General features: G+C 54.8%; 7 protein-coding genes across 7 annotated transcripts; 2 read left to right on the forward strand and 5 right to left on the reverse strand.

Annotated features, from left to right (window-relative positions):
* Positions 1 to 1,257: 1,257 nt before the first annotated feature.
* Positions 1,258 to 3,713, forward strand: KVR01_005886 (uncharacterized protein). Its single transcript, XM_044784729.1, has 2 exons — positions 1,258 to 2,298; positions 2,389 to 3,713. Exons 1-2 carry the CDS (start codon positions 1,988 to 1,990, stop codon positions 3,644 to 3,646), a joined length of 1,569 nt encoding a protein of 522 aa, XP_044644689.1. The 5' UTR covers positions 1,258 to 1,987; the 3' UTR covers positions 3,647 to 3,713.
* Positions 3,714 to 4,032: 319 nt separating this feature from the next.
* Positions 4,033 to 6,503, reverse strand: KVR01_006323 (uncharacterized protein). Its single transcript, XM_044794932.1, has 4 exons — positions 6,257 to 6,503; positions 5,817 to 6,171; positions 5,347 to 5,755; positions 4,033 to 5,281 (listed from the first exon to the last, which is right to left on the reverse strand). Exons 1-4 carry the CDS (start codon positions 6,306 to 6,308, stop codon positions 4,178 to 4,180), a joined length of 1,920 nt encoding a protein of 639 aa, XP_044645126.1. The 5' UTR covers positions 6,309 to 6,503; the 3' UTR covers positions 4,033 to 4,177.
* Positions 6,504 to 7,526: 1,023 nt separating this feature from the next.
* KVR01_006218 (uncharacterized protein) lies at positions 7,527 to 11,528 on the reverse strand. The gene is made up of 2 exons (XM_044789319.1): positions 11,372 to 11,528; positions 7,527 to 11,265 (listed from the first exon to the last, which is right to left on the reverse strand). The coding sequence occupies exon 2, from the start codon at positions 11,188 to 11,190 to the stop codon at positions 8,065 to 8,067; it is 3,126 nt and encodes a 1,041-aa protein (XP_044645021.1). The 5' UTR covers positions 11,191 to 11,265; positions 11,372 to 11,528; the 3' UTR covers positions 7,527 to 8,064.
* A 2,374-nt stretch (positions 11,529 to 13,902) lies between these two features.
* Positions 13,903 to 16,633, forward strand: KVR01_005819 (uncharacterized protein). Its single transcript, XM_044790790.1, has 3 exons — positions 13,903 to 14,365; positions 14,467 to 14,556; positions 14,704 to 16,633. Exons 1-3 carry the CDS (start codon positions 14,214 to 14,216, stop codon positions 15,305 to 15,307), a joined length of 846 nt encoding a protein of 281 aa, XP_044644622.1. The 5' UTR covers positions 13,903 to 14,213; the 3' UTR covers positions 15,308 to 16,633.
* Positions 16,634 to 16,685: 52 nt separating this feature from the next.
* KVR01_006108 (uncharacterized protein) lies at positions 16,686 to 18,382 on the reverse strand. Its single transcript, XM_044788037.1, has 4 exons — positions 17,976 to 18,382; positions 17,806 to 17,920; positions 17,611 to 17,732; positions 16,686 to 17,556 (listed from the first exon to the last, which is right to left on the reverse strand). The coding sequence occupies exons 1-4, from the start codon at positions 18,205 to 18,207 to the stop codon at positions 16,757 to 16,759; spliced, it is 1,269 nt and encodes a 422-aa protein (XP_044644911.1). The 5' UTR covers positions 18,208 to 18,382; the 3' UTR covers positions 16,686 to 16,756.
* Positions 18,383 to 20,164: 1,782 nt separating this feature from the next.
* On the reverse strand, positions 20,165 to 20,744 carry KVR01_006203 (uncharacterized protein; the record flags this gene model as incomplete). The annotated part of the gene is made up of 2 exons (XM_044782861.1): positions 20,165 to 20,401; positions 20,463 to 20,744. 2 exons carry the CDS (start codon positions 20,742 to 20,744, stop codon positions 20,165 to 20,167), a joined length of 519 nt encoding a protein of 172 aa, XP_044645006.1.
* A 1,530-nt stretch (positions 20,745 to 22,274) lies between these two features.
* On the reverse strand, positions 22,275 to 25,645 carry KVR01_005828 (uncharacterized protein). Its single transcript, XM_044786360.1, has one exon. The coding sequence runs from the start codon at positions 25,428 to 25,430 to the stop codon at positions 22,353 to 22,355; it is 3,078 nt and encodes a 1,025-aa protein (XP_044644631.1). The 5' UTR covers positions 25,431 to 25,645; the 3' UTR covers positions 22,275 to 22,352.
* Positions 25,646 to 26,301: the final 656 nt, after the last annotated feature.

Raw genomic sequence — 26,301 nt, forward strand, 5'->3', positions numbered from 1 at the left:
TCTGCCGCATCACGTTCTAACGAAGACACCATCCCGAGGTCCCGAGCCATCCTCACTTGCATACCTAGGTTTGGAACCGTAACAGGAAGTCGTTGACTGTAGGGTCTCCACTTGGGCAAGATTCAATGCTTTGACCACTCAGCTTAGCAAGCGACGAGGTCGATCTTGGGATGGGCGGCTTCCGACTGGTTGGCACTATGAGATTGAAAGTGGCAAGTATGCCAAAGCACCTAGGTTGGGGCGCGAAGCGGAAACTTTGGAGGCGAAAGCTTCGCAGTAGCCTCTTGCCACAAAGACTTCCACTGCGAAAAAGATTATCCTCAATCGAGACAGAAACCTTGGAAGCTGGGATTTAGCGCCGGGGACAATAGTTCGCTTGTGGTCTTCTTCGTGGGAACAGCCTACTACCCCCGGACCACATGCGCCGGGCACAACGACCACGGTACTCAGGAAACGGCACCAGGATGTTCGCTTTGGAGTCCATGATTCGTGACCAATCCCGCCGTACTGGCGCCCAACAAGGAGAGCTGCACATGCGGGCTGGCCGCGCTATTCTCGCCGACGGCCCGGGAGAGCCTCAGCCTCGGCGGGTTCTCAGCCCAACAGAATTTTGCCCGGCGGCGCAGAAACGTCACCGTGGGGGCTTGTCATGTGCCGAATGACCCAAACAGGATTCTCGACAAGAACCCGATTTCGGTCTCGCGTAAACTCTGATGGTGGGCAACATCATCATGGTTTTTACTCGACGGCACTTGATAGATCTAGTGTCACCTAGGCAGAGGGAGTAGTGCCGACGACACGGGCTCATGGTTGCGTCCAGCGAGAAACTCGTAAATCATTTATGATGACACCCACCACTCCTTAGCTTGACAAGATCTAGGTGACACCTTGATGATGGTACTCGACCAATATGCTTACCAGGTTGGTGGGTTGTGACAGTATTGGCGACGGGTGGGCAGTGTGATTGGAACCCAATGAATCGGTCGTCACACCGAAGGGTTTTGACAGAACATACCCGCAAGCACAAAGATTGTTTCAGTCTCGAAAGGTTTGGCCATGAGGTTTCCAGGTCTGGTGGTGGTGTGGGTGGGAGTTGGACTCCATGTCAGAAACACGGCTAGGGCAGTGTAACCAACAGCTGCACTTCTGTCAAAAAGGAGTCTGAGCGTCGGGAGGACGGGACAAGACTCGCCCGAACAAGAGCCAATGTCTCTCCAAGCTTCCCTCGTCCAGTGGTCGAGATGGGTGACATCTTATCTCCAGGCAGCGTCATCCCGATTCTGTCTGTTCCAGGAGACTTCAGATGAAATTCGCTTACAGCCAGCTTTCCATCGGCCGTGGGTCTCTGGCGGCCAATGGTGCAGCCATCGTGAGGGAGCCATGCGGGGTCGTCGCGCGAGGAGGATCGCGGAACATCAGGGGACCCGCGGGCTGGACGTTTTATCTGGTGTTTGGGGCGCCCACAACGAGGTATCACCGCTGGGCAAAAGCCACCCATCCCATGTTTGGCCCATTTGTTCGCGCTCGTTATCTGGGCCCGGGCCTGCTCACCAGCCAGAATGGCTGGATTCATCCCGTCAGGGAACGACTCAGTGCGAGGAACCAACGTCTCTACTATAGGGTTTGATCGCTGCCGGGGTTCGTACTCTAACACCACGCTGACAGCTTGTCGGTGCTACGCCATCGTTGGGAGGAGGGGTCGGGGATCGAGAGAGATCTTCGGCTCCTGAACAAGCTTAAATCTACCCACGATGCCAATGGCGGGCCCCTGGGCTTGTCGTTGTCGTCTGGCCAGTGAATAAGATGGCCCGGTGGCCCTCGTCCTGGTCCTGTCTCCTGGTCCTGTCTCCCGCTCCCGTCGATCTCGGTGGCTCTCAACCGAGTAATCAGCCGTTGTAGATCCTCCGTCTGGTGTGATCAGCCGCGTGTTAGTGGTGGTGCTCGCGAGGACCTGTGAGAGCTCACTTATGGCTTACAGCCTCTCAATATGGCTGCCACCATCACGGCTCCTCTTGCTCCCCTGACCACCATCTTCACGCCGTCATGCTCCACCTCGTGGCTCTTGACATCCTCCAAAGATCCGTCCCAGTTCCCTCCTTTCCCAACCGGGGGACCAGCATTCTGTGATCCTCCATTCTGGGCGTCGAATATCGCAGACAAGGGCTTTCAGTATTACTCGCCTGCAATATGTCCAAGTGGGTTCGAGGTCGGGCCAGGGTGTCAGGTCACAGAAACAAGGACGGCTGAGGGTTTCCCTGTTGTCGAACCAGACGAGACCGCCGCTTACTGCGTCCCCAGGTGAGCACGGAACCTTTTGCTGTACGCTCTGCTTCAACACCGCCTCCCCGGGATTCATGGATGCCTTGTCTGACTGAGCCTCCTACACAGTGGCTTCACTTGCACAACGGACACAACGGACTTCCGGGGCGGTGTCTGGGGGGCGACAAAAGAGGCAGGACCCCCTCTCTTCACTGTTGGGCCAGCCCTTCAGATTCGCTTTCAAGAGTCTGATCTCTCTATACTCGAGACTCATCCTTTGACTCCAGGCCTGACCTTGGCCGGCCTTCCTGCACGAGCATCAGTTTCGGCCTCAGCATCGGCGGGGCCAGCAGGCTCGATATCGGCGACGGCGACCTTTGGTCGGTTCACGATGATCCCATCGCCTACACCACCGCCATTCGTAGGCACGCCGTCACCTACCATCTCCGAGACGAGCAGAGTGGGCTCACCAGCTGCGCCGTCCAACATGACTACTCTTTCAAACGCCTCAAGCACTGCTACCGTGCTGCCCTCCAACGCCAACACTATAGATAGCAAGGGACAAAGTTCAACCAGCATTGCCGCCATAGTTCTTTCAACCTTGTTATCTCTACTCGCAATCTCATTCTTCATCTATGCTTGTTTCAAAGGGCGCCACGGGAGGGGTTGGAGAGTTTCTACGAATAGGAGGCGCAAGGGCTTGAAGGCGGTGGGCGTCGGGGTATGGATTGGAACCAGGGGAAGCGATGACTACGACGAGGAGGAGCCATACGAGCAGCAGCGAACTGCGAATACATCGCGGTCAAGCACTCCAGACTCGCCACCACCAAGGCTGAGCCTCCCACCAGAAATACGATCGAGCCCACCCCTGGGAAGATTAACACTTCCACGCGGTTGGAGTCCACCAGAGAATGAAGGTGGGATCAGGATCCCGATCTTCAGGCAAGGGCAAGACAACAACCGCCAGGTCAAAGTACCCGGCGCCGAACTAGACGACAGCACACCCTCAAGACATGGGAGCTGGGTATCGAGGGTATCAAGGATGCTCTCCCGGGCGGCGCGGTCCTCGACCACGAGCAGGTCCTCGTCGCGCTCGAGGTCCCGTTCGGCATGGGGCGGCGCACCATCGTCGTCACGCAGGCCCCCCTCCGAGGAGTGGGATCACTTCTTCCAGGGCAGCTTGACTGTGCCCCACCTGACATACTCACGGCCGTCTTCGATGGCATCGTTTGCGTCCTTCCCGGGCGACCGCAAGGATGACTACTACTTTGACCTCGAGGGCGCCGCCAGGCGGCTGCCCAAGATTGACAGCTTCGACAGGCTGAGCGAGGGCACGTTTGGCCTGCGCGGTCGGTCGAGAGACAGGAGCGCAAAGCGGAAGTCCTGACACCAGCACACCGCGGCTCTCCTGCATATTGCAGATGCCCGCTCGTGCTTGCTCGTGCGCCTCGGCCAGTCCCGAGTCATGATACGATGATATACCCTTCAATGTAACTATTGGTTGTTTTGAAACGTTTGACGTGACTCTCCCGCTCCCCTGGTGTTCTAAGTCCACCTGTCCCGGCCGGAATGATCCTGACACTTCACTCCGGATGAAAGCCAGTCCGGATGGCTGTGCAGACACAAAATGTTTCCCTTCCCGCACTAGACCAGACCTCACCGCCACAATGGTAGCTTCCAGAATAACCATCTTCATCCTTGTGTAGAATGATTGTCATTTACACGTTTCGAGACAAAACATTTCCGGGCACAGAAATCTGCCTCGTAGAAGTGTGTAAAACAAGGGGCGGACCTGCATGCTCACCCAGCGTTTTAGAGCTCCAATGCTGCAAATAGTTGACCTTCAAACATCTGCATATGTACGTTGTTTGAGGAAAACTGCGTGCTACACTCGTTGTCCTCACCAAATATTCCCAGATCAGGCCGACAGACACAACTTCCCATTCGCTGTCGGATAGTACTCAATCTGACCAGTAACATGCCAGTCCTCACTCCCCACCGCCGTGGGCGCGTAGAACAACCCCCAAGGATCATACTTCTGCTTCAGCTCATACAGATATCCATAGTTATCCCCATAAAACGCCTGTTGCCAGTCGGGCTCGTTGATGTCCGCCTCGTTCATGTACGTCCCAGCCCCGGGACTCGCCTCCCTCCACGGCTGCAGCAGCTCGACCAGGTCCTTGTTCGCCTCCGCGATGTCCTCCGGCGTTGCGGTGAGGTTGTAGTTTGCAGAACACATCGCGAAGAATAGAGTGTCGCGCCACGCGTGGGTCACTGCGTTGGTCTGGTTGACCCGCGGGTTGTCCGCCGGCTTGAAGTTGTAACCCACCATCAGCCCGGTGGCCTCTATCGCGGCGCGGACGCCGCTCGACTGCCGGGACAGTGCGTCCGCGTCGTCCCAGTTGGACCGGGGGAACAGCCGGGAGGCTGTGTGGAAGCTCCAGATGCCTGCACCCTCGCTCGCGGCGGGGAATGTGTTCGTAAAGGCGTCGAGGAGCCCCGGGTACTCGACGTAGCTTACGTTCTCGGGCTGAATCCCGAGGCTGTCGAGGTTTTTGAATAGCGGCTCGTTGAAGGGGCGAAGATCAGCGGCCGACATGTTGTTTCCCCATTGTGGCAGCATCAGGAATGAGCATGTCTCCTTGCTTGGGCACATTATGTACCAGTAGCTGTAGATCCCGGCGTCTGCGTTGGTCGGGAACGTTGCCCAGAAAGCATCAATTCCACTCCAAAATGTTTCGATGCCGATCCCTTGACTGGTACCGAATGTGTATGTGAGTGTCGTGACAGGCTGTTTGGGATACGCAGCGACGACGATTGAGGTGACAACGCCGTATGTGCTGCCACCGCCTCCCCGGAGGGCAAAGTAGAGATCGGGGTTGTTCTCAGAGTCGACATGAACAAATCGCCCGTTCGGCAATACAACCTCCAGGGACAATATCTGATCAGCAGCCAGGCCGTACTTACCCATTAACGGGGAGTGGCCAGCTGCGGCAGAATACCCTCCAGCCAGGCCAACGGTCTATATCGTACAATCAGTCAATGCATCCAAAAAAGTCCAGGTACTAAAGGCGAGGAGAATCTCACGCGCGCAATTCCTCCCACAACATGTAAGTTCAATGCGTCAGCAGCTTCATATACTTGGATCGCCTCTACCCCGGAGCCAAGTTTGAAGGCTGGGCCCGTATACCCGGTGCCATACCTGTAATCTTCGCCGAGGAAGACGATGTCCTGGAGGTAGGTGGTCCAAACTGTAAGTGCTCCAGCACCAGTAGACTTGGCGTTGAAGTCGTGGCCCTTGTTCTTGACAACGAGACGCAGGTTGAGATTTCTGGCGAAGTTGACCGCGAGTTGTATCTTCTCCACGTCGGTGGCGTTCATGACATACGAAGGCAGTCCCCCAAGCGTGCAAGTTGCTCCCGGTCTTGTCATGTTGGGAGGCAGGCATGATAGGCCCTCAAACAGGGGCCAGTCAAGTCCAGTTGGTTCATATGCCCTATTTTATAGATCAGAAAGTGTTGGTTGTGTGTGTAAAAGTCAAGAAAACTTGTGCATACTGGAATCTCGGCGTCCCAAATTTCCCTGTGACAGAGGCGCATTCTTCAACATCATATTGTGGCCAGTCGGCATAACAAACCGCAGCAGACGGCACTGCCTTGATGAGAGACTCGCCTGTCAGGTTCGCAAGCAGCGACCACTGTTTCTCTGATGGCCAGTAGCTTTCGCCTGGGAATGCCTTACAGCCAGTTTCTGGTACAACGCTTGGGCCAGCAGAGTTGGCATCTCCGAAGTCGAAAATACTCGCGTCATCCGGATTTTGATCGGCCAGGTCGGCGACTGTGCTATCGCTGAGCTGTTTAGTTTCGAACGGCAGTAAAGCAGCCTTCGAGCTGCCCTGGCCCTGCCCTGCTCCTATGAATGCAAATTTGTTTAGCTTTCCAATCATACATAATATTGGAAGACTTTGAAGGTCCTTCACTGGTAATGAAAACCTTACTTATCGCCACTGCAAGAGCGCCCAGGGGCAAAGCCGCGTAGAGGACCAACATGTTGTCGTCGTCTACGATAAATCCAAACGCGAGCTTAATGGGAGAGTGGATTCAACAGTGGACAACACCGGCGGAACGATTACAGCAGAAACTTGAACATGCGATAAAGGTATCACAAACATGACGGCGGCTATATAGGTACTTCGATCCAAGATTTGCCGCGCGGGGCATATCCACACCTTGTAAGCACTTGAGCATGCAGCCGTGGCGCACGAATGGCGATGGAGACTACATCGGAGGGTCACACGCGCTGGATTAAAGAATCCGCCTGTTGGACCGCTCGGCGCTGCTCCCCGACTCTGGTAGCGAGCCAGCTGGACCGATGTAATGCAGGAACTCAGCCCGGGGCAATAGTCAGCTTATTCCTCCCTCTGCGATGTGGCTATCTTGAGAAGGCATCCATGGCATCGCGCGTTTTTGGACTGGCAACTGCCCGCAAGCGCGGTTGGCTTACATGTTCTGGACCACGTCGGCGAACTTGAAGGGGCTTTCAACGGGGATTTGAGGCGAGAAGAACTTGGCCAGAACATGCAGGTGGATACGAGTACCTGCATTTTGATACTGCAGCGGGCAAATAGTTATCAAAAGTTCGGGTGGCGGTCGACTGCGTCTGCGCTGACGGCCCGAAATGCCTCTGTTCTCCGCTCCTTAGCATCAACGTGCATGTGACCAGACCAGGGGCTGCCAGGCGGTCACACTGCGTCAATATCAGATATGTTGTATGATCACTTTATGTTGTGGCCCTGTGGTATTGGAGGCTAGGAGGCTGTGCTATAGAAGATTGGTCTGATAGGGTACTAATATAGTATAATACGAGTCTGACACCTAGATGAACAGAATGAAGTGGTCGCTATTGTAAGCTGTATCCAGAGCTTAGAAAAATAAATTAAATCAAAACATATTGTAGATGAACATGTACTTGTCGTGCAGCAGCTTGTCCAGCCGAAGTTCAAGACATCTGGTGATGTTTTCATTTCCGAAGGTGGTTTACAGAAGCTTTGGCATGTATGGCATCGAGCCGCACACCATTGCTTTCCTCCCTTCGAAGGTGAACTTAATTGATTTACTAGTACTTAGATCTTGGGTCCGGTTGGTGATGGCCAAGTACTTAGGTACCTTGGTACATATGGTAGGTAGACATGATTGATACGGGCATTGCGATGCCGATTCCATGGGTGTAATGAGATCAGGAACCACAAGGACTTCGGCCGGTTGATGCAGATCCGGGGATTAAATCCAATTTTACTGCCAACCCTATTTACACCCATCTGAGGGCCATTATAAGTGCATTCCAGAACAGTCGGGGTATGTCACTCCCTGCAGGGATGAAGCACACTCGGAACACTTCTTTGTGGTGACTCCCAGCCGCAACCGGCGTCCCTTGGGGCTCAATTCTTTGCGCATACACTGCAACGCAAACAGGGGTTGCATCTCTCATTGTAACATACATGTAGTCTAACTCTACAAACTCCGACAAGCAATTTGCTGTCAAGGCCATACCCCCGCTTATCGTATCAATTGCGCAACACGACGCAAGACATTAAAATCTAATGGACTATTATGACCAACATCATCCAAGTGCAGCCATGAGGCGGCCTCCCGGATGATGAACAGTGTGTCCAAGAACGCGGTCGAAATGGCCGCTGGTGGGGGGCTCGGGGGGCCGAGGCTGGCCACGTTCGAGCAAATCGACTTCGTGACACAAGATAGAACGCGACTCAAGATTCTGCACCAAGAAATCCCGCGAGGGCAGGTCTCAACCACGGCCGACCCGTCGTCGCTTGACGGTCCCGCTGGCGCTCTCGACATCGCGATCTGTGTGATGCTCTTCGCCATCATCGCCTAGCTCGTCTGCACCACCTCCAGTGACCGAAGCAGGTGTATCGGCGGACGACACCGCCGTGTCTGCAGCCCAGCGAGCCAACCTATCGCTTGCTGGTATGGCCCCGGGCGGCAGCGGCGCCAGTGAGGACTGCGCCTCGGTGGATCGCAGCTCCATGAGCAGCTTGTCGACCTCGGCGAACATGGCCTGGGTGTCATTAACAACACTGTTCTCGTCAACAGCGTATCCGAGAAAGCCCGGGTCGGCCCCTCCAGCACTATGACCGCCCTGGCTGTGGTCGTTAGCCCCCTTGCCGCCGCGCCCACTCCCTTTCATGAAGGCAGTGCCTGGCCCACGGTGCGGATCCAGGTTATACATGATGGCGTTGGAGAACATATGCACCAGCTCACGTTCGAGTTGTGAACTGTTGATGATGCCGCGAGGCGGCACGAGCTCCTCACTGATGGGCAGCCACACACTATGAGCACCTTGCTCGCCTTCTGGGAGGGCTGCTGCTGCGGCAGCTGCGGCTTTGTTTCCAGCCGTGATCGCCGCCCTGATCGATTTGAGATCGGTCGGGCTGAGTACAATTGTCTTGTAACCTGGTGCGTCTCGTTCTCGGATGGGATGAGAAAACATATTCGCATGCTTGTGGCCGGAGATTTGATCCAAAGTAGAGACACTAACTCGGGGGAAGCCGCGAGTCCATAGGACGTGGGTTGGAATACCTGGAGGGGCCGGAGGGGCGCGTGGTCGATTCTCTGACGCTGCACGATGGTCAGATGCCAAAGACTCCTGCCGCTTGCGCTTGCTAGGATGTCTTGAGGCTCTAGGTGAATTCATCTGGCGTCGGCCTGATACACTCTCATCTGCGGTGGTATCACCAGCCTCTTCTAGCGGCTTGGGCGTTGCTTCCTCGCGCTTAACCTTGGTCGCAGATTCCACGTCCGTCTCATCAGCCACCTCTCGCGTCGGTACGACAGAAGGTGTTCGTCTTTGGCGAGAAGTTTCGCGAGCCTCGAGCCCACGCTGTGCACTGTGGGAATTGCTCGACGGCTTTTTACCAGGTGGCACGTCGTCATCAGCCTTGGCTTTCGTAGGCGACGTCTGGGTCGCAGACGCCGAGAGGCTGTCTGTGTGCAAGATTGGGCTTATAGGCTCAAACGCAGGGCTTGGAAAGTCTCCGATGCCAGGTCCTGGGGTTGATGGTGTTGGCTGGGCTGTAGTCCATCTAGTGCCGCTCCCAGCCGCGTGGCGGAAAGCAAAAGGCACTGTGGTCGGAGTGTGCGGTAGCACGGGATGAGGTCGTCGATGCGAGGGGCCTGGAGTACCAACTGGCGGAGGAATGATGTGCTGGGGCACGGTGTTCCGAGCAGGTTGGGGACGCGGCGAGCTGAACGGTGGCACCTGTGTTGGGGGCGCAGGTGGAGGCACCACTGGGATTTGCCCTTGCGTAGCGGCAGGAGGATGTGGTTGAGTCGTGGCTGGTGGCCTCTGCCATTGTTGCGGTTGCACATTGGCAGGCGAACGAGGTGGCGGAGTTGCAGATGCACCGGGCGCTATGCGATTAGCATGCGGATGAGATGCCGGTGGCTGGAAGACCTGTTGAGTGTGCTGATATGGCGACGGCGGAAGTTGCGTGTGACCGGGCAGTGGGGAATGCCCCTGGGGGGGCCGCTGCTGCTGCCCAGGCGCTGGGGATCCCGATTGTGATCTGATAGGCGCCGCTGGCAGCTGAGGAGGCGGGTGACCTGGTGCTGGTGGTGCGACAAGGAGTGGCCTGGATCCCGATTGTCCTTGCTGCTGCCCTGTCTGTTGTCCGTAGCCTTGTTGGACTGCTTGTATTGTTGATTGTTGAGGATATTGTAACTGTTGTGGTGTCCATGGCTGCAGGCGTTGCTGGCCGGGCGGTTGAGAGAATTGTGGATTGTTTGGAGGTGGCCTCTGATGTTGAGGCAGAGAATATGGCTGGTAAAGGGGCTCCCATTTGAGCGATCCAGGCACAGGTACCTGAGTCGTAGGCGGTTGAGACGGATGCCTGGGCTTCTGAGAGCTGTCTGGCCTATGCAGAACGTCTGAAGATGGTGGCGCGACAGGTGAGGGCTGCCCAGGTTGGGGTGAGAATGTGGGAAGCCCCTGTGGTGGCTGTAAGACCGGCGATGTAGCGCTAGGTGGCCTGGAAGACGATTGAGGTCCTGCTGGAGGCAACGCTCCTGGGTGCGACGGTGCTGGAGGTTGGACGAGGGAAGGAGGGGGCGTCGGCGCAGCAACCGCCTGCGCTGGGGAGTTCTGTCGCGGTGGTGGTGGTTGATGTCCAGCTTGGATCGGCACGGCACTGGGGACCGGAGTTGGTGGTTGCGCGGGCGGACCAGTGGTTCCATTGGTTTGACGGGCAGCCTTTTGCGCATCGCCGGCCGGCGCAACACTTGGTGGACGACTTGGTAAGCCTGCCGGGATTTGAGGCGCACTCGGGGTGGCACTGGCACTCTTGTGCAGTTTTTCTGCTTCGACTGCTTGTGCCCGTTGCTGCTGCTGTTGTTGCTGCTTTTGCTGCTGCTGCTGCTGTTGCTGCTGCTGCTGCTGCGCCTCTAATTCTTGGATCTCGGCCTCGAGCCTGCGTTCCTCCTCCTGGTCCTCCCATAGCTCTTGCGCACTTCTCTGCTTGTACTTGGCCCAGAGTTTATTCTCAGCATCTGCTAACCTGTCGGCATGCTGTCGAGCTTCCTTAAGAGTCGTCAGCTGGGGGGTCGGCCCTGGGCGTTTGCGCTTCTTGCTATTAGGCGACAGCGAGGCATCGGCGGCAGTTGCATCTTGTAGTTGGTTTTGATTTGCCTCGTATGTCAGCTCATCCTGCAGTAAGTGCAAGAAGAGCTCCTGGAGTGACTCGGGGTTTAATCGTGAGGCATCGTAAGTGGGGTCCTCCTTGATGGAGTCGTTGTCGTTGAGTTCGCGCGAGAGCTTGGGAAATGCAGCAGCTTCGAACGCCTCGGCGCCTGTCTTTCTAATCCAGGTGATAACTAATAGCGACTCGAGGGGAGTGTAGGCTGTCGCGTTAATCATCCCCCACGTCGGTCCTCCTCGCCAGCCACCGAGGGGAGAGTGTCGCCGCTGCAATAGATGGATGGGCGCCACGATCTGCGCGCGCGAAACCTTGCGCGTGGTTAGCCGACGCAGGCAAATGCAGGGCAATCTGGTCGCTTGCCAGCAGACCAGCACGCCTGTGGATGGGACGAAGACGTACGAAGACTGCGACACGGCGATGGGAAACAGTCTTGATGGCTATTGAGATGATGTCATCGGATGCGGTGTGGATATTGACGCTGTTCTTGTCCGTAGAGTAGAGAGTAGAGGCAGTTCGCGATCTGTTTTTTCGCTGGCACGTGACAAGCGCGACTTCGACTTGCCGGCGCCTTCCTGGCGCTCGCTGTCAGAGTGAAGGACGCAGGAGCTGGACTAGGACCATCGATAAGATAAGGTCGGCGCCGACCTCGGCTAACTCAGGACGGCGCTTCCTACTGTAGCTCGTCAGCCGCCCACACACCCAGACAGCAAGCATCCGCTGTACGGAGTATGCCGTACTTGATGCCAGACAATACACCACCATCACACAGATTATTACCACAACACTGCCACACCTTTCATAAATGACAACACGCCATAGCGAAGTCCATATGTGGTTGAAAATGTCCCTATCACTTGGACACGTATGTATGTAATCACCCTTTGTGAATGGACCTCTATGACCGTTATTCCATAGGAGGAAAGCCCGTACCCCGTAGGAGGTTGGGGAAAATATACTGGCCGCCTAGCAGACAGACAGCAGACTCCAGAACGCCACACGACGTCGCCAGTGAGGTGCCGCGATGCCGATCGAGGTTTCTCTAGCCCTACTATGTAGTACTGTGTACCGTACTTGCTGCCCGCAGGCAGACTGATATCCGGGTGTGGGCCCGCCTAGGAGAGCCCGAAGGTGAGGCAGGCCACTCACAGTGGCATGTGCTGATCTTGATCAACGGGGGGCCGCAAAAGGGGTCGTGCACGCAATGCAGTGAAATGCGCAAAGAAATGAACGTGGAATTAAGAGCGGGTCTGTGCCAAATGACGGGCTGCGGGTATCGTGGGGCTTCTTCCTCTCAATCCCACACTGCAGGACATCAACCCCTCTATCATTTACAAGAGGCAAGGCTTGGGTAATGCGAAGCTGATCAGCTGAACGCTTGCCCGTCTATGCCTTATGTGAGACCTCATATGGCCGCCAAGTGGCAAGGAGTGGCAAGGAGTGGCACAGGTAAGCGGGTCTACTTGCGAGTGGTTGACAGAGAGGAGGTCAGAGAGGGAGAGAAAGAGAGAGTCGTTGGTTGCAAGGCGAGGTTGCATCGAGAAGACGGCGAACCAAAATATTCCAGAAATATTGTGGTACATGGTCAGCTCTCTCCGGAGTGTAGGCGAGGCGGATCCACCGGGCGGTGGACACCTGGATCTACAAAACAGACGAGAGGGTCGGATTTGAACGGTACACTTAATAAGGTGTCCCAGTCCGGGATGATATTTGTAGAGCTTCTGGGTGGGTAATATCTGTCGAGACCCGATGCACACTGTACACATGAGCTCGGCTCTGATAGTAGTAATAAGTGAGATGAATGGCCTGCCTCCCCATGGCAGCATTGGTTGGTACGGCAAACCCACGAAATCAAGGCCGATCTGTCAGGGCTGTCGTCGCCTTGGTCTGTCTGGGGAAACGCAGACGAGACCCAATTATGGAGGTTGCCGACATGGGGTAGCCGAGAGGGATAAAAAAAAAAGTTGGTTGAAACAGGGGGGAGGGCTGGAGTGGTGGCGGTGGGACGTCATGGACAACCAAGATCACCAAGGACTCGAGGCTGAGGCGATGTAATGCGCTGCCCTTTATCAATACCTAGGTAAGGAGCCGGCCAATGCATTCGTTCACCCGCTGCTGTGCAGCACCGTGTCAGCCGTGTGAGGACCAAACCAGCCCGACTACTTCAGCTCAACAGCCCATCAGCTCATGCAGCCCTTGTGGACTTGATTTGGCTCGAACTCGACTCGGGCGGATGAGACTCGATGATACTCGATGGCACTTTAGGCTTGGCCGTGGCCGTGGTCGGGGCTGCTTGGGGCTGCTTGCCAGGTCTGCGGCGGTTGGGCGCATGAACTCAGCCCGATTAAACGTCCATGCCCATGCCCAATCTGGAGTTTGATTTGGCTCATTCCAGCGTCAAGCTACTGCGCCGTGGGAGGCTTTTTGTTTCAGGCCGCATGTGCGGGCTGGCGGGCTGGGACTGGTGGCCTCCAAAGTGCCAGCTGCCGAATCGATTGGATTTGGGTCGATCATCTGGAGCAAAGTCAGTTGGTCTGCTAGTTGGTCTGCTAGTTGGTCATCCGGCTGAAGCTCTCGCGGGCCAAGACGGGCCTCGTGGTGGGGTCGCAGGTCGATGGCTGCTGCCATGTGCCTGGGCTAGCCTCGAGGATAAATATACCTGTGATACTACCGTACGTACCACAGTGGAATACAGATTAAAAATGACTTGACTCGAGCTGGACCCCTGATACTTGTGGTATGGCAATGCTGCAGGCGGCCTGCTCCTAGTGGCGGGTGCCCAAAGAGCCAGCCCGTGCCCAAGTGCCTGGGTTTGCTAGGTTCCAATCCCGAGGTCGATGGTTATTAGCAGGCGGACCAGAAGATGATCAAGTGCTAGAATCATTCCTCCCGCCCAATAGTAGCCTGCTGCAGGGCCGCTCCAGGGACAGGGACAAGGGAGGGGTGCGGACCCTCTTTCTCTCTGGCAGCTGCATTAGAGTGGCACCGGGCCCCCGACCACTGGTTGATTGCTGCCGCGCCGTAGCGCTTCCAAGGTTCCCCTTTTACAGGACGGCCGTCTTACATCTAAATCCAACCGTCCCCGATCCTCGCCCGCCCTCCTGCGACCCTCTCTCTGCCTTGCCCACATCCCATTGCGACAAGTCCTCCTCAGTCCAAGCACTCTATACCACAGACACCAGCCAGACAGGCCCTTCGCCCCATCTTTTATCCCTCCAGGATCAGTCGCAACCCACCAGTCGGAATGGCCTCCTCATCGCCCACCACCAACCCTTCGCAGCCCGCCAACAACGACAACATGTCCTCCAACAACACCTCCTCCACCATGGCCGATACTGGCTTCTCAGACGAATCTCTCGACCGGGACTGGAAGCCCAATGGCCGCCGACCGCAGTCGTACGTCTTGCCCCCTCCAAGGCCCAGCTACTACCAAGGCCCCCCGATTTCTTGGCTCCCTTCTTTGTTCCAAGTTTCAAGAGCTAACAATGGACCCCCAGCACAATCGCCCGTTCGTTCTCCGCCGAACTGGCCGACATCTTCCGCCTCGACAACAGCGTTGCTGACCTCGATGCCAAGATCGATGAGCGGTGTGTAACCCCCTTGCCAGCGCCATGACGGCCTCTGCACGTCGTGCCACCTGTCTCTCCCTGCCCAAGCAAAATCCGAGACTGCTGCCCTCAACCGGGGCACCAAAGGGCGCAACCGCTGACATGGCCCGTCTTCGCGTACCACAGAAAGCAGGTCGTCCAGAGCCGAGCCTCTGAGCTCGAGGCCCTCGAGCAGCGCATCAAAGACATGGAGGCCCGCCTCAAGCGCAACGCCGTCAACCCCGCCCCTCAAGCCACACTCCCTCACCTCCAGCCCGTCACACAGCAGCAGCAGCAGCAGCCGCAGGCGCAAGACCAGAAACACGGGGGTTCCCGACCAGGTACGGCCAGGGCGAGCCAGCAGGCGGTTCCGGGGGCCCTGCCGCCGACGCCCACGGCTAGTGAAGGTGAATACGAGATTCTTGAAGACCCTTATACCACATCCTTTGGCCCAGAGTACCCCCGATTCCGTCACCCACACCTGGTGCCGCGCATGACGACGAGTGCGAATGGCACTGGCAGCCATGTTCTGCACCAGGCGCAGCAGCTCCGCAGCCAGCACTACCAGAACGCCCAGCTCAGTCCCACAGCCACTCTTATTAATGCGAGCCAGCTCCATCACAATATCAATAAGAACCCAAGTTCCGACGCGAGATCAATCAGGAGTGTTCGAACCATCGGCTCCGAGAACGGAAGTGCTGACTTTATAATTGTGCCCGGTCCAGATGGCGACGGCGAGCAGAAATATTAAGCTACACGCCCCTCTCCGACCTGATGCGCCTTGAAGAGACATGGGGGGCTGGCCGAGGAGACACTGGACCGGCCTGGCCTTGTACCCTGCGGGACGACCACCACAACAAGACATCCCATGAGCAAACCACCGCGAGAGAGTCCCCACCCGAGAAGACTGGCCCCGTACTGCCACAGGAACCCCCCAATCGCTCGACCGGCCCATCTCCCTGAGGAATCACCACAAACCGTCACTTCGAGCCGCGCCTATCCATGTATTTCCGGTATTATAGACGATGGGCCCCATATTCCGCAGGCCACCAGCTCGCTTCATTGTGCGCAGGGGGCCCATCAACCACGAGCCACCATTCGTTTTCTTCTCCAACGTTAGGGAACACCGCGCCCAACGTCATTGCGTAGCCTTTTTGTATTTTTTTTTTTTATTCCGGAATCCCGCCCCTGAAGCAATCCCATCCCGCCGTGCAACAGACGGCGAGAGCGAAAACGAAAAACCAAGGGCGGCGGGTCCCACCATTCTATGTCTTCCTTGAATCAGGATTTCTCACAGCATTTTCGACAACCGATTGAAAGTGGGGGAATAAGTCGGTACCCCGGGCGGAGGAGGGAGGTGGGAAATGGAACGGGCGGAAGAGGAATGAGATGGAAATAGTTAGATGATATGTCTGATGACCACGATGATGTGAAAGGACCTAGGGAGGCGAGAGGTGTCGTCTCGTGCTGTTATGCGCAGCTCGACACGGCAGACGGAAAGAAGGGCGGGAGACTGGCAGCGGAGACAGCTGGCCAGGAGGGACAAAATGTACATTACCGATCGTGTTCTCGACTTGGGGGCAGGCTTCTAATGTGCATGTTCTTGAATACCTCGAGCGTGATCTGGCCTGGCATGTGAGGCTTGCTATGGGAGAGGCGGTCTGAGGAATGCGGAAACACCACCACTCCAGCGCTTCCGGGTCCAACGGGGGCGCCGGTGGAGGGCTAGGCCAGGACGGGTGAGGGGGGATGCCTGAGCACTGGGAGGACAACGACCACGAAGCCATGTCGATCGCAAGGAAGGACACTTGAGCAACAGAATGTTCGTTTATTTTGCAGTGCCACCAAACGGTCCAAGACCTTTTCAATCCATGGATCACCACCACCTCAGCATTACCTCCTTGGACCATTCCCTCTTCCTCCGAAATTGCGAGTCGCCGCGTGTGAAAGCACCAAAAATTACAAAAGCGATGGCCTGGATAGGATAAACTCAATCCCCCACAAAATTGCTCCTCGAAACCCTTGCGGTTCAAGTCCTTCTAGAGTCCTCAAGCTTTTCTAAAACGGCCACAGGCACACCCCAAAAACAAAAAGGGTACTGCATCCTTCCACCGCGAAGCTGGCACGGAATTTCGTCCTTGAGATCAGCGTTCAGTGCTGGATGCGCTCTTTGAGAAGGCATGCACGATGTGATTGGGGATTAGGAAAGGAGGTTCTTTTGGGCGAATCCCACGGCCTCCTTGGCAATGTTGAAGTCGACATACAGGGCCTTGAGGAAAAGGTCACCCATGATGGTAAGGTCCATGCTGGAGGACTGAAGGCCACCGTAGCACCATCCGGGGCCCTCTGACCTCCCCACGGTCGATGCATAATTTAGGTATCGCCCCGGCACCGTGAACTCGGCCCAGGCCTCAGTGAAGCCGAAGTGGAAGTCCGGCAGTGTCGCATTACAGGGGTGCACATATCCGTACTCGGCAAAGGAGAACTTTGCACCGGGGACGAGCTTCCAGTAGTCATCCACAATTTTGTCGGATCCCATCAGCATGAGGGAGGTGCCCGTGTCGACAATGGTTGGCCATGCGTGTACCCTAGTCTTGTTCCTGCCACCGAACCGAATGGTGGACATTCGGACCTCCCAGTAGCCCCTGCTCTTCACCACTGGCTGATAGTGCATCTCACCAATATAGGCCGAAGTGTTGGCCTTGCCAAAGGTGAAGACACCCTTGTTGTGAAATTGCAGGTCGCAGCCAATGGAATCGATACCCTGTGTTTTGAGCCTCTTGATTATACCAGGGACACCACCCTTTCCAGAGTGGCCAGGGGAAGTGATGGTGGTTGACAGGTTCAGGGCCAGGCCAACAAGGCCCGAAAGGTATTGGTCATCATCAATGAGCTCGTCACTAAAGTGTGTTGCAATCTCAACGGTGGCGTTCTTGACCTTGAGGTCACCAAGCTGGACAAGATCGGTGATGACACTGCCTCCAGCAAAAGAGCCGTCACCTGAGAGCCATCAGAAAGAGCGCTTGGGAGAGCACAATGGGCCAGGGCACATACCATAAGTTATGGTCCAAGCAGCACCTTCTTGGCGACGAGCAGTAGACGAATGGTTGATGTTGAAGAGGCTCCGGTTTCCAAGGTCACCAGGAAAGCGGGATGACTCCGGGGTAAAGACCCAGCTATATATAGTATACTTAGAATCAACCAGATACACTTGTTATACTTGTACAAGTTGGTGTAGGTAAAACTCACAGGTCCGCAGAACCAGTATCAAGGTCCAAGTTGACTGTCTGACCAGGAGTGCCAATCTGGACGGGGCACAGCCACTCGCGATCGTTCTCCTCGTTGAAGCCCACAATCCCGCCGACTGAAACTTGTCAGTCACATTGTATTGCATACTGAAGGGGGTGGGAAATACAAACAGGATTCAGAAGGGTCGGTAGCCTTGTTGGCACTGTTGCTGTCTGCCAGATGGGCATACTTGGCCAAAGCCTTCATGTAGGCAGCAGTGCCATTGCGGCCCTTGAAGTTACGGTTGGGAATGGTGTCCAAGGTGAAGGTGCCAAGAGAGGGATCAAGACAGGATGCGGTGGAGACCATGAGGGCAAGACACAGGCAGACGAGCTGCATGTTCTTGCTGGTTGGAACCCTCATTGTGGGCTGCTCGTCGAGGTCAACAGGCAGATTTGACAAAGTAGGTCGTACTACCTAGGTCGGTTCGTGTGGTCTGCTAAATAGTTGTGGAGTCAGCGAGGTGGTTCCTAGAAGAGCGGGCTGCCTGGGATTCCTCAAGGGCCAAGTGGACGATTGCGATCAGTGCTTAGTTGAGGGAGGAAGAAGGGACAGGGAGGACAGGAAGTAAGCAAGCTTGGGTGGGCAAGGAGCTAAACTTTTGAATTTTCATCTTGATCCATGTGCAACTTGCGCTGAGTTGATTGAGGCTACTTGCCACAATTCAAGAGGCAGGGAAGATAATTGTCAGTGGGAGGTGATGAAGCAAGATGGACTGGGACAAACGATCAACGAGATACATACGCGTCCAGTTTGGTTAGCTCTGGGATTGAACGAGAGTCCAGAAACAAGAGTGTCTCCAACCTTTGGATGCCTGAAGAAGGAAGAGGTTTTCAGGAAGATGGTCAAAAGAGGGTGTTGGGAGGTGGTGGTGAGGAGGACTGGTGGTCACTGGGCGCGTGAGGGAAGGTTGACAGAAAGATTTAAATGTGCAGGACAGGTTGGAAAGCATGGGCCCTGGGAGCCCAGAGGGCACATGCCGCGTGCTCACCGCAATTGAGCTGGAGCAAGCTCAAACCAGCAGCTCCTGCCATACCGACATGTTCTTGCCCTGCCGCTCTGTCCTTATCGGGATAAATCACAGCTTGGTCCAACCTGAGCCTGGATGTGGCCTGGGGCTGGGAGCCTGGAATGCACAGCATCATGCTGCTCTCCGTTGCTTAAGAAACCAACAAGGAAATCGAATGGTACACAGCCAAGAAGTTTGCACACATACTCTCCCTTCACAATGAGGATTTTTAGATGGCTTGATGCCAAAGGACTAGATTGATGGGAAGGAGTTGTGTGACCGTTAAACCTTTATGCTACACCACACGAGAATTACCTCACAGGATGCACTGGACGCTGCACCTGCCTTCTGGATGCCCTGAACATCCCCTCTCCGTAACACATGTACTATACTGTGCTCAGAGCATGAATTACTCACTCCATGATACCTGAGTAAGTATGTATTTTCTAGTATACCTTTATCAACAGGGATGGTTGTTTGGGCATGGCCCTTCCATCCTAGGCTCATGCTTGCTCAACCTGGAGCATTTCCACCTAGGTAGGCCTTTACTGCCTCAAGTGCTCCAACCTGGCGTTACAGGGCGGGCCCCTTCTTTTGGATCAAGTCTTAAACAACTCAACAAATTTGGTTCTCAGAAAAGGAGAAGGGGAGCCGTAGCTGTTGCGCATATACTTGATATGAAATTGTAGGGTCCCGGGGTATCTGTGTACCAGACCTCGCTTGACCATGTAACTGCACAACTTACACTTACACTCACACGGGCTACACAGACATACATGTCACTCCAGGGCTGTGTCACGATAGATGCCCAAGCCCCTTGGAGTACAACCTTTGTGGCTGGGTAAAGTGCTACGATCATGTTGCCAGCCGTCTGCTTGTCTTGTCAGAAAACGTCTGCCGACAGACTTGTCACAATCATCATCATGTATTGAGAATCCAACATGTTTCCAGAACGTTTGGTGGCTATTAAGGCCAGAAACCTAACGTAAGGAGTGTTTAATTGATGCAGCTTTTGCACATTGCTCTATGTTGGTGGCTACCAGTTGACGGCATTCATTTCACAGGCAATATGTAAAGGATTGTTTGTTGGAAAAGTCTCAAGGCTTTGTTGGTAAATACCTAGGTGATGAGCTTTCGAGTGGTGAAATTAAACACCTGCGAATAAATATAGGTCTGTCCTCCCAACTGAGGCCTAGGCACTGGTATGTATCAATCTTCATGATCCTTCATGCTTAGTGATAAGCATAAAATCTCTGACCAGTGTACCTATGCTTGCCAACGGTTGCCCTTGAACTTTCCCTTGATCCATCTCTACTGCCCAGAGCAGTCTTTGTTGCGCTGAGGATCACCCTTTACCCAGCCCTTGGCTATAATTTCTCCGTCACCATTTGGGTCCACAAAGTTGACGTTCTTCTTACCACCGCGTGTGCAGGTATAAACCATCTCCAGGCCCTTGTTGTAGTCCACCTTGGAAGGGTATGCGTGGCCCTTGGTGATGCCAACCTCGTAGACGTAGCAATGCGGTCCCACAGGTACATTGTCAGGAATCTGTAATTTGATTGTGGTCAGTGTTTGACGTCAAGAGTATCTTTCAATATGGTCAACATACGTGGTAACCAGCGGGGATGGAATGGACCCTCATGACACCGCTGACCTGGAGCGCATTAAAGACATCCTGCCAGTTTCCAAGGTCGGCCCACTCTGTTCCCGCCGAGTAGCAGCTGGTGCGTGACTCAGAGACATTTGACACGGTTTGGTTGCTACCACTGGTGTTGTTCTGTAGCTTTGGGGTGTTGTGGGTGTTCAGGTCGCCTGCATCGATCAGGCCAGCATTGACCAGGCCCAGGAAGGCGGCCATGGCGATAAGTAGGATGGTGATAATGTTTCTCATCATGCCTTTTGGAAGAGCCGTGTACCTAGCTGTTTGGTATTTGGCAGACACTGGTGGTGGCTGGTATACTGTTCCAGTCGATGTCAGGTTGAGAAGAAGGAGGCTGGTGCAAGATGAGCGGGTTTGAAGAGGGTGAGGCAGAGTGCATCTGACGTTGGCCTAACTTGGGTTTAAATGCATTAAATCAGGTGGATAACGCCTAACTAGACCTATCACTTCAGGTGAATGGTGTCTGTCACTGGAAAACAGGTTGATAGTAACTGGCCGTTGGGAGACTCACTGTTGGTACTATGGGCTTTTGGTTGAAATAATCAAACTGTAATTTCTGGAACATTCAATTATATCAATAGCACAACACAAGCTGAATGTCACGTAGATAATTCTACAGAGTTATCAACATAATGTCCTGTCACTTTCCCACACTATTTACAGGCACACAAGTAACATTTGAATTTGAAGTTAGCAAGGGAGAGACAGACTTGTAGACAGTGCCCATTCCCATACTAACCAACGGTTGAACATCTCAGCCTGTACAAAGTCTAGTTTACCTACCGAGGTTTAAAATATAAGTGAATGAATTCTCATCGATGAAAAAGCATGAGCCTGCTTTCACCAGGCCATGTACAATTTGGAGCCATTTCTTAGGAGCTCTAGGGCTTTCACATACCAGTCATATGGACAGGCCCGCAATCACTAGAAAACACCTGGTGGTCATAGAGTGACCAAATGAAACCATGGGTTGATGTCAGGGAAGAAATTTTGAGAAAGATAGCTTGAGCCTTGAAACGCAGAACCACGATCTTGAACATGAAGATGCCCCAAGTATCTGATTGCCAGATTGCCGCTCCGAGCAGACCTGCTCCGTACTTCAAGTTGTGCTACTTCTGCATGCTAGGGTCTTCCTGGGCTTAGATTTGCTTAGACACACACATTTCTCAATTGATAAGTTGGATTGATATTCCAGCTTATTAAAGGAATATAATACTGGGTAATGGCTTGAGAAGGAGCCTTGTGATGACATGTGGTTACAAGGTCTAATGACAAGTCTTGCTATGGCTCCGGATGGCAACGAGTGAGAATACTAAACGGGCCCAAGCAAACAGGCATGTGCTCACAGTGCACAAATTCATGGAACCTCTTCTAGATGAGGCAAGTCATTCCCGCGTTTGCTGTTCACCTTAGGCACTTGTGATTCAGATAGTTGGCCAACCAACGGCAATGATGGAGGCCACATCACAGCCGATCGGCCCCCAGAGTACATGGGGTTGTTGCACAATTGGTGGCACAAGCACTTTTTGTGCCAACAACACAATGGCATGCTTGTACACAGAATTCCTGACAGATCAGCCCCCTACTTCAGTAGGCATTTAGCAACACAGATAGTTTGACGAGTTCCTTTGAACTGGATTGACAACGGTAGTTCGGTAGTTAGGTTGTAAGCTGGCCTGCAGGACACAGAAACACCTGTGGAAATAGGCAAGTCCAGTGCTAGTTGACATCGGAACATTCCCCTGATATGCACCCAGGATATACATAACTCGCAAGTGAATCTTCATTTGTTATCTAAATGCAATGCCTGAGCCGGGCGCATCTAACGGCAACTATAGCTCACAGCTCATCCCGCTTATGCTCATCACTATCCTTCATCTTCTCCTCACTACCCGTCTCTTCGTTGTTCTTCTCTGCTGCCTCTCTTGCGGCAGCCTCCTCCGTGAGCTTCTTGATCATTTCCTGAAGCTCCTCCTCGCTGGGCATCTTGCCGTCCTTGCCGATCTCGATAGTCTGCTCAGACCCAGGCGTCGTCTTGGACTTGGTGGCCTTGGACTTCTTGGTCTTGGATGAGCTGGCCTTCTTCTTCTTGAAGTTGTTCACGCTCTTCAGGGCCAGGTCCTGGCCAGCCTTGTCCAGCTTCTCGCGCCACTCCTTGAGAGACTTGACGGTGAGAACTGGATCATCTGTGGCACCGAGCTTTTCTTGAGCGGGCTCCTTCTTCTCCAGCCAGGCCGTGATTTTGACGAAGAGGTCCTCAGTCTCCTTGAGGTCTTCGAGAGTATACAGTGGGGGCACTGGGCCTCGGTCCTTGGTGACGTCTTCCATAGTGGGAGACTTGGTGGTAGAGGTCGTCGAGTCGTCTTCAAGGTCAGCAAAGTCGTCGGATGGAGCAGCTGTAACGGTGGAGGACTCAGACGAGGCGGTAGCCGATGCTGACTGTGACGATGACCAGGCCTCTACCTCAGCGATCTTCTGCTTGATGTCCTTCACAAATTCATCCGTCTGCTTTAGGGCTTTCTTGAGACCCTCCAGAAGCTGCGGCCGCTCGGTAGCCTCCTCGATGCGGTTCTGAATGGGTGTTACGATATCCTGCAGCTCCTTGATTCGCTTCTTCAACTGGTCCTTGGAGGCATCCGCACCGTCACCGTAAAGCCAGTCACTGGCGTCGCTGCCCTTTTGTTCGAGTGTCTTGCGCTCCTTGTCAGTAGACGCAGCGATAAACGACTCGCTCTCGAGCAGGTCGCGGATCTTGTAGGTGAAGCCTTCGAGCTGGTTCAGGGCTTCTTCGCGCTGGCGACGAGCTTTATCGGATGACTCAAAAGCCTTCAGGCGGTCCTTGGACTGCAGGATATCAAGCTTGTCGAGTTGGGCACCGCCTGACTTCTCCAGCTCGAATTTGACAGGGATGGACACAATCTTCTTCGTCTTCTTGCCTTCTTTGGCTTCCGCAGTCTCGGTGGTGGCCGCCGAAGAGGTGGTCGAGCTGGTGGACGTCGATTCAGTAGTGTCTGTCGATGTGGTCGAGCTGGAAGACTCGGCAGACTCCGTTGAGGCCCCCTCCGCAGAATCAGGAGACTCGCCATCGGCAAGAGGCTTCTGCTCGTCTTTCTTTCCAAACCCGAACATGTTCTTAACTCCATCAATCAAGCTCTCCTTTTCAACAACTTCAGCCTCACATTCCACATAGGCGTTAGTAACCTCGACTTCACCGTTCTCGCCCGAGAGGCGTACACCGAACTTGAATTGGACGTCGCTAGGCTCGCAAGAATACTTCTCCTTCATCGAAGCCACAGTCTCGGTCAGGTTCTTGGTGTTGAATGTCTTGGTGATCTTCTCCTCAACACCCGGTGTGACATCAGATGCCAGGGCAGGTGTTTCCTGATAAAACTCGACGGAGAAGTCATCCTTGTTGTTGAAGGTAACTTCCTTTGCTGTTGCGCCGAGGTGGGACGTGGGAGTCCAGAGACGCTGGTGACGAGCCTTGCCCTTGCCATCGACCCACTTGATGCCAGCAGGATAGGCAGCACCTTCAAAGATTCTTATCTCCTTGACGCGGAAGCTGGGGCTGAGCTCAGCTGCGCGTAGGCCGGCACCAAAAACGGCGGATTCGTCAGAGTTGACGTTGGTACGGATCTTGTCCCCGTTGCCAAATACCTTCTCCAGCTCCTTCTGCACGAACGGCGTTCTCGTAGCTCCACCATGGAGAATGACCGAGTCGAGGTCGTCAACCTTCAGACCAGCCATGTCGAGTGCGCCCTGAATTGCAACACCAACCCTGGCGGCGTGCGCCTCGACCATGGCCTCGAACTCGGCACGTGTAATCTTGTACTTGAAGTCAACGTCCTCGTACAGGCCCTCGAAGCTGGCCTGCGTGTTCTGGTTGGCACTAAGGACATGTCGCAAACGCTCGGCGTCCTTGGACAGCTTCGCGATGGCCCTGCCATGTGCCTTGACGCCCTCGACTGTTGCTCCGACCTTCTTGGCGGCGGCGGACTCGACAAACTTCTCAACCATGTCGTCCACGATGACCGCGTTTAGGGCGTCGCCACCGAGCGATCGATCCCAGCCACTTCCCATAACAAGCACCTCTTGGACAGTCTTGTTGAACTTGCCGACATCCTTGACAGAGCGACCCTGCATCTTCAGAATGGTGGCCTTGGTGGATCCTGCACCCATGTCGAAAACCATGTGGTGCTCGGCCTTCCCGCCCTCGTTGATGGTGGGGAAAGTCCGGCTTGACGCGTAGTTCACACCGACAGCCAGCCCGTCGCTGATTAGGGAGAGGGTCTTCAGGCCAGCCAGCTCAACAGCCGTCTCGACAGCTCGCTTTTCCTCGATAGTATAGAATGCTGGGACTGTGAGGACGACGGAGCGAATCGACGTTCCGGGGCCGGCCATGTTCTCGGCGTTCTTCTGTATGCTCTGCAGCTCCATGGCCAGCAGCTCCTCTACCAGCCATGCCTGCTCTTCTGGTGTGAATGCCTCCTTGCTCTTGAAAGCGGCAGTGTTCTTGACCTTGTGGCTCTCGAGCTGCAGGGCGGGGTGCCGGGCAGCGTACTCCTGGACAGGCGGGCTGTCGACGGAGAGGCCGAGGAGGGTCTTGAGGTTCGGGTAGACATCGCCGGGGAATCGGGCGGAAAGCGCAATGGCATCAGAGCCGTAGAGACGTTCGGGGAAGTCGCCCTTCTTGGGGCCATTCTGGGGGCGCTTGAAAGCGACAGCCGAGATCTCTTTTCGTCGCGAGTCCTTGGTGAGGACGATATCGAGAGGAATTCCGGGCTTGACCAGGGAAGCTTTAATATATTCCGTGCCCAGGTCGACGCCTAGAACTGCTGAGGCAGCATAGACATGTGCTGTGAAGAGGAAGACTGCGCAGAGGAGCATGCGCAGCGGCGACAACGTTGTTCCCGCCATGATGGGCGCGCTCTTGGTGGGGGTTGTCAGGCCCAACCGACGGCGAGATGGACTGTTTGTGACGTGTTGGGTATATGCTCTGACTCGACGCCTCTTTAAATGAATGTGACAGTAGCGTGGGGAGCGAGGAGGGGAGGGGAGACTGACGGGGTAGAAAAGAAAGCAAACTCAAAGGAGGAAGTAAATGCCTTTTGTGTTGAAGCCCCCAAGTAAAGCGCATGTGGGAATCTGGCCTTTCCACTGACGAACATTATGGAAAGCTCCCCAGAGGACAACTTTCTGGAGGACCCCTGTAGCGGTCATCCTTGGCGCCGGTCGGTACCTCTGCACCCCATTTCCGTGCAAGAGTACTTGGCCGATAAGATAGAGGCCGGCAGCTGTTAGGTGTCCACTTCCACCTTGCAGCCCACCAAGGCTGATCCCAGCTGGCATTAGCGCCTCTCAGGCACGCTGGCACGCTGGACCGCGCATGGTCAACGGCAGGTCTTGACGGTCACTGTGGAGCCTTGTATGTAATTGAAATCTACCGAGATGCTCACAGTGCAATAGAATCAATCATATTATATCATAAGTCTCACATAATGCCAATTCATGTTCACTTTGCTGAGCGGACCGGTGCTGACCTGTCAACTCCCGGAAACGGCCAAGAACTCGAATACCCTTGCAGCTATTTCCGTACTCGTGCATGAATTTATGCCACAGGCCTTGAACGGCTGCTACTCATAACAATGAGGTATCCAAGGCCAGGGGACTATCAGACACCTACTAGCCTCCGAATCAGTCTGAAGATATCATTGATGTGGGCTGAGGCTCTAGTTGATGACATGTTTGCTACTTCAAATGGCCCAGCTCTGCTCGGGTGTCTGCTACG

This window comes from Diaporthe batatas (assembly GCF_019321695.1).
Source record: "Diaporthe batatas strain CRI 302-4 chromosome Unknown Contig00006, whole genome shotgun sequence".
NCBI lineage: Eukaryota > Fungi > Ascomycota > Sordariomycetes > Diaporthales > Diaporthaceae > Diaporthe > Diaporthe batatas.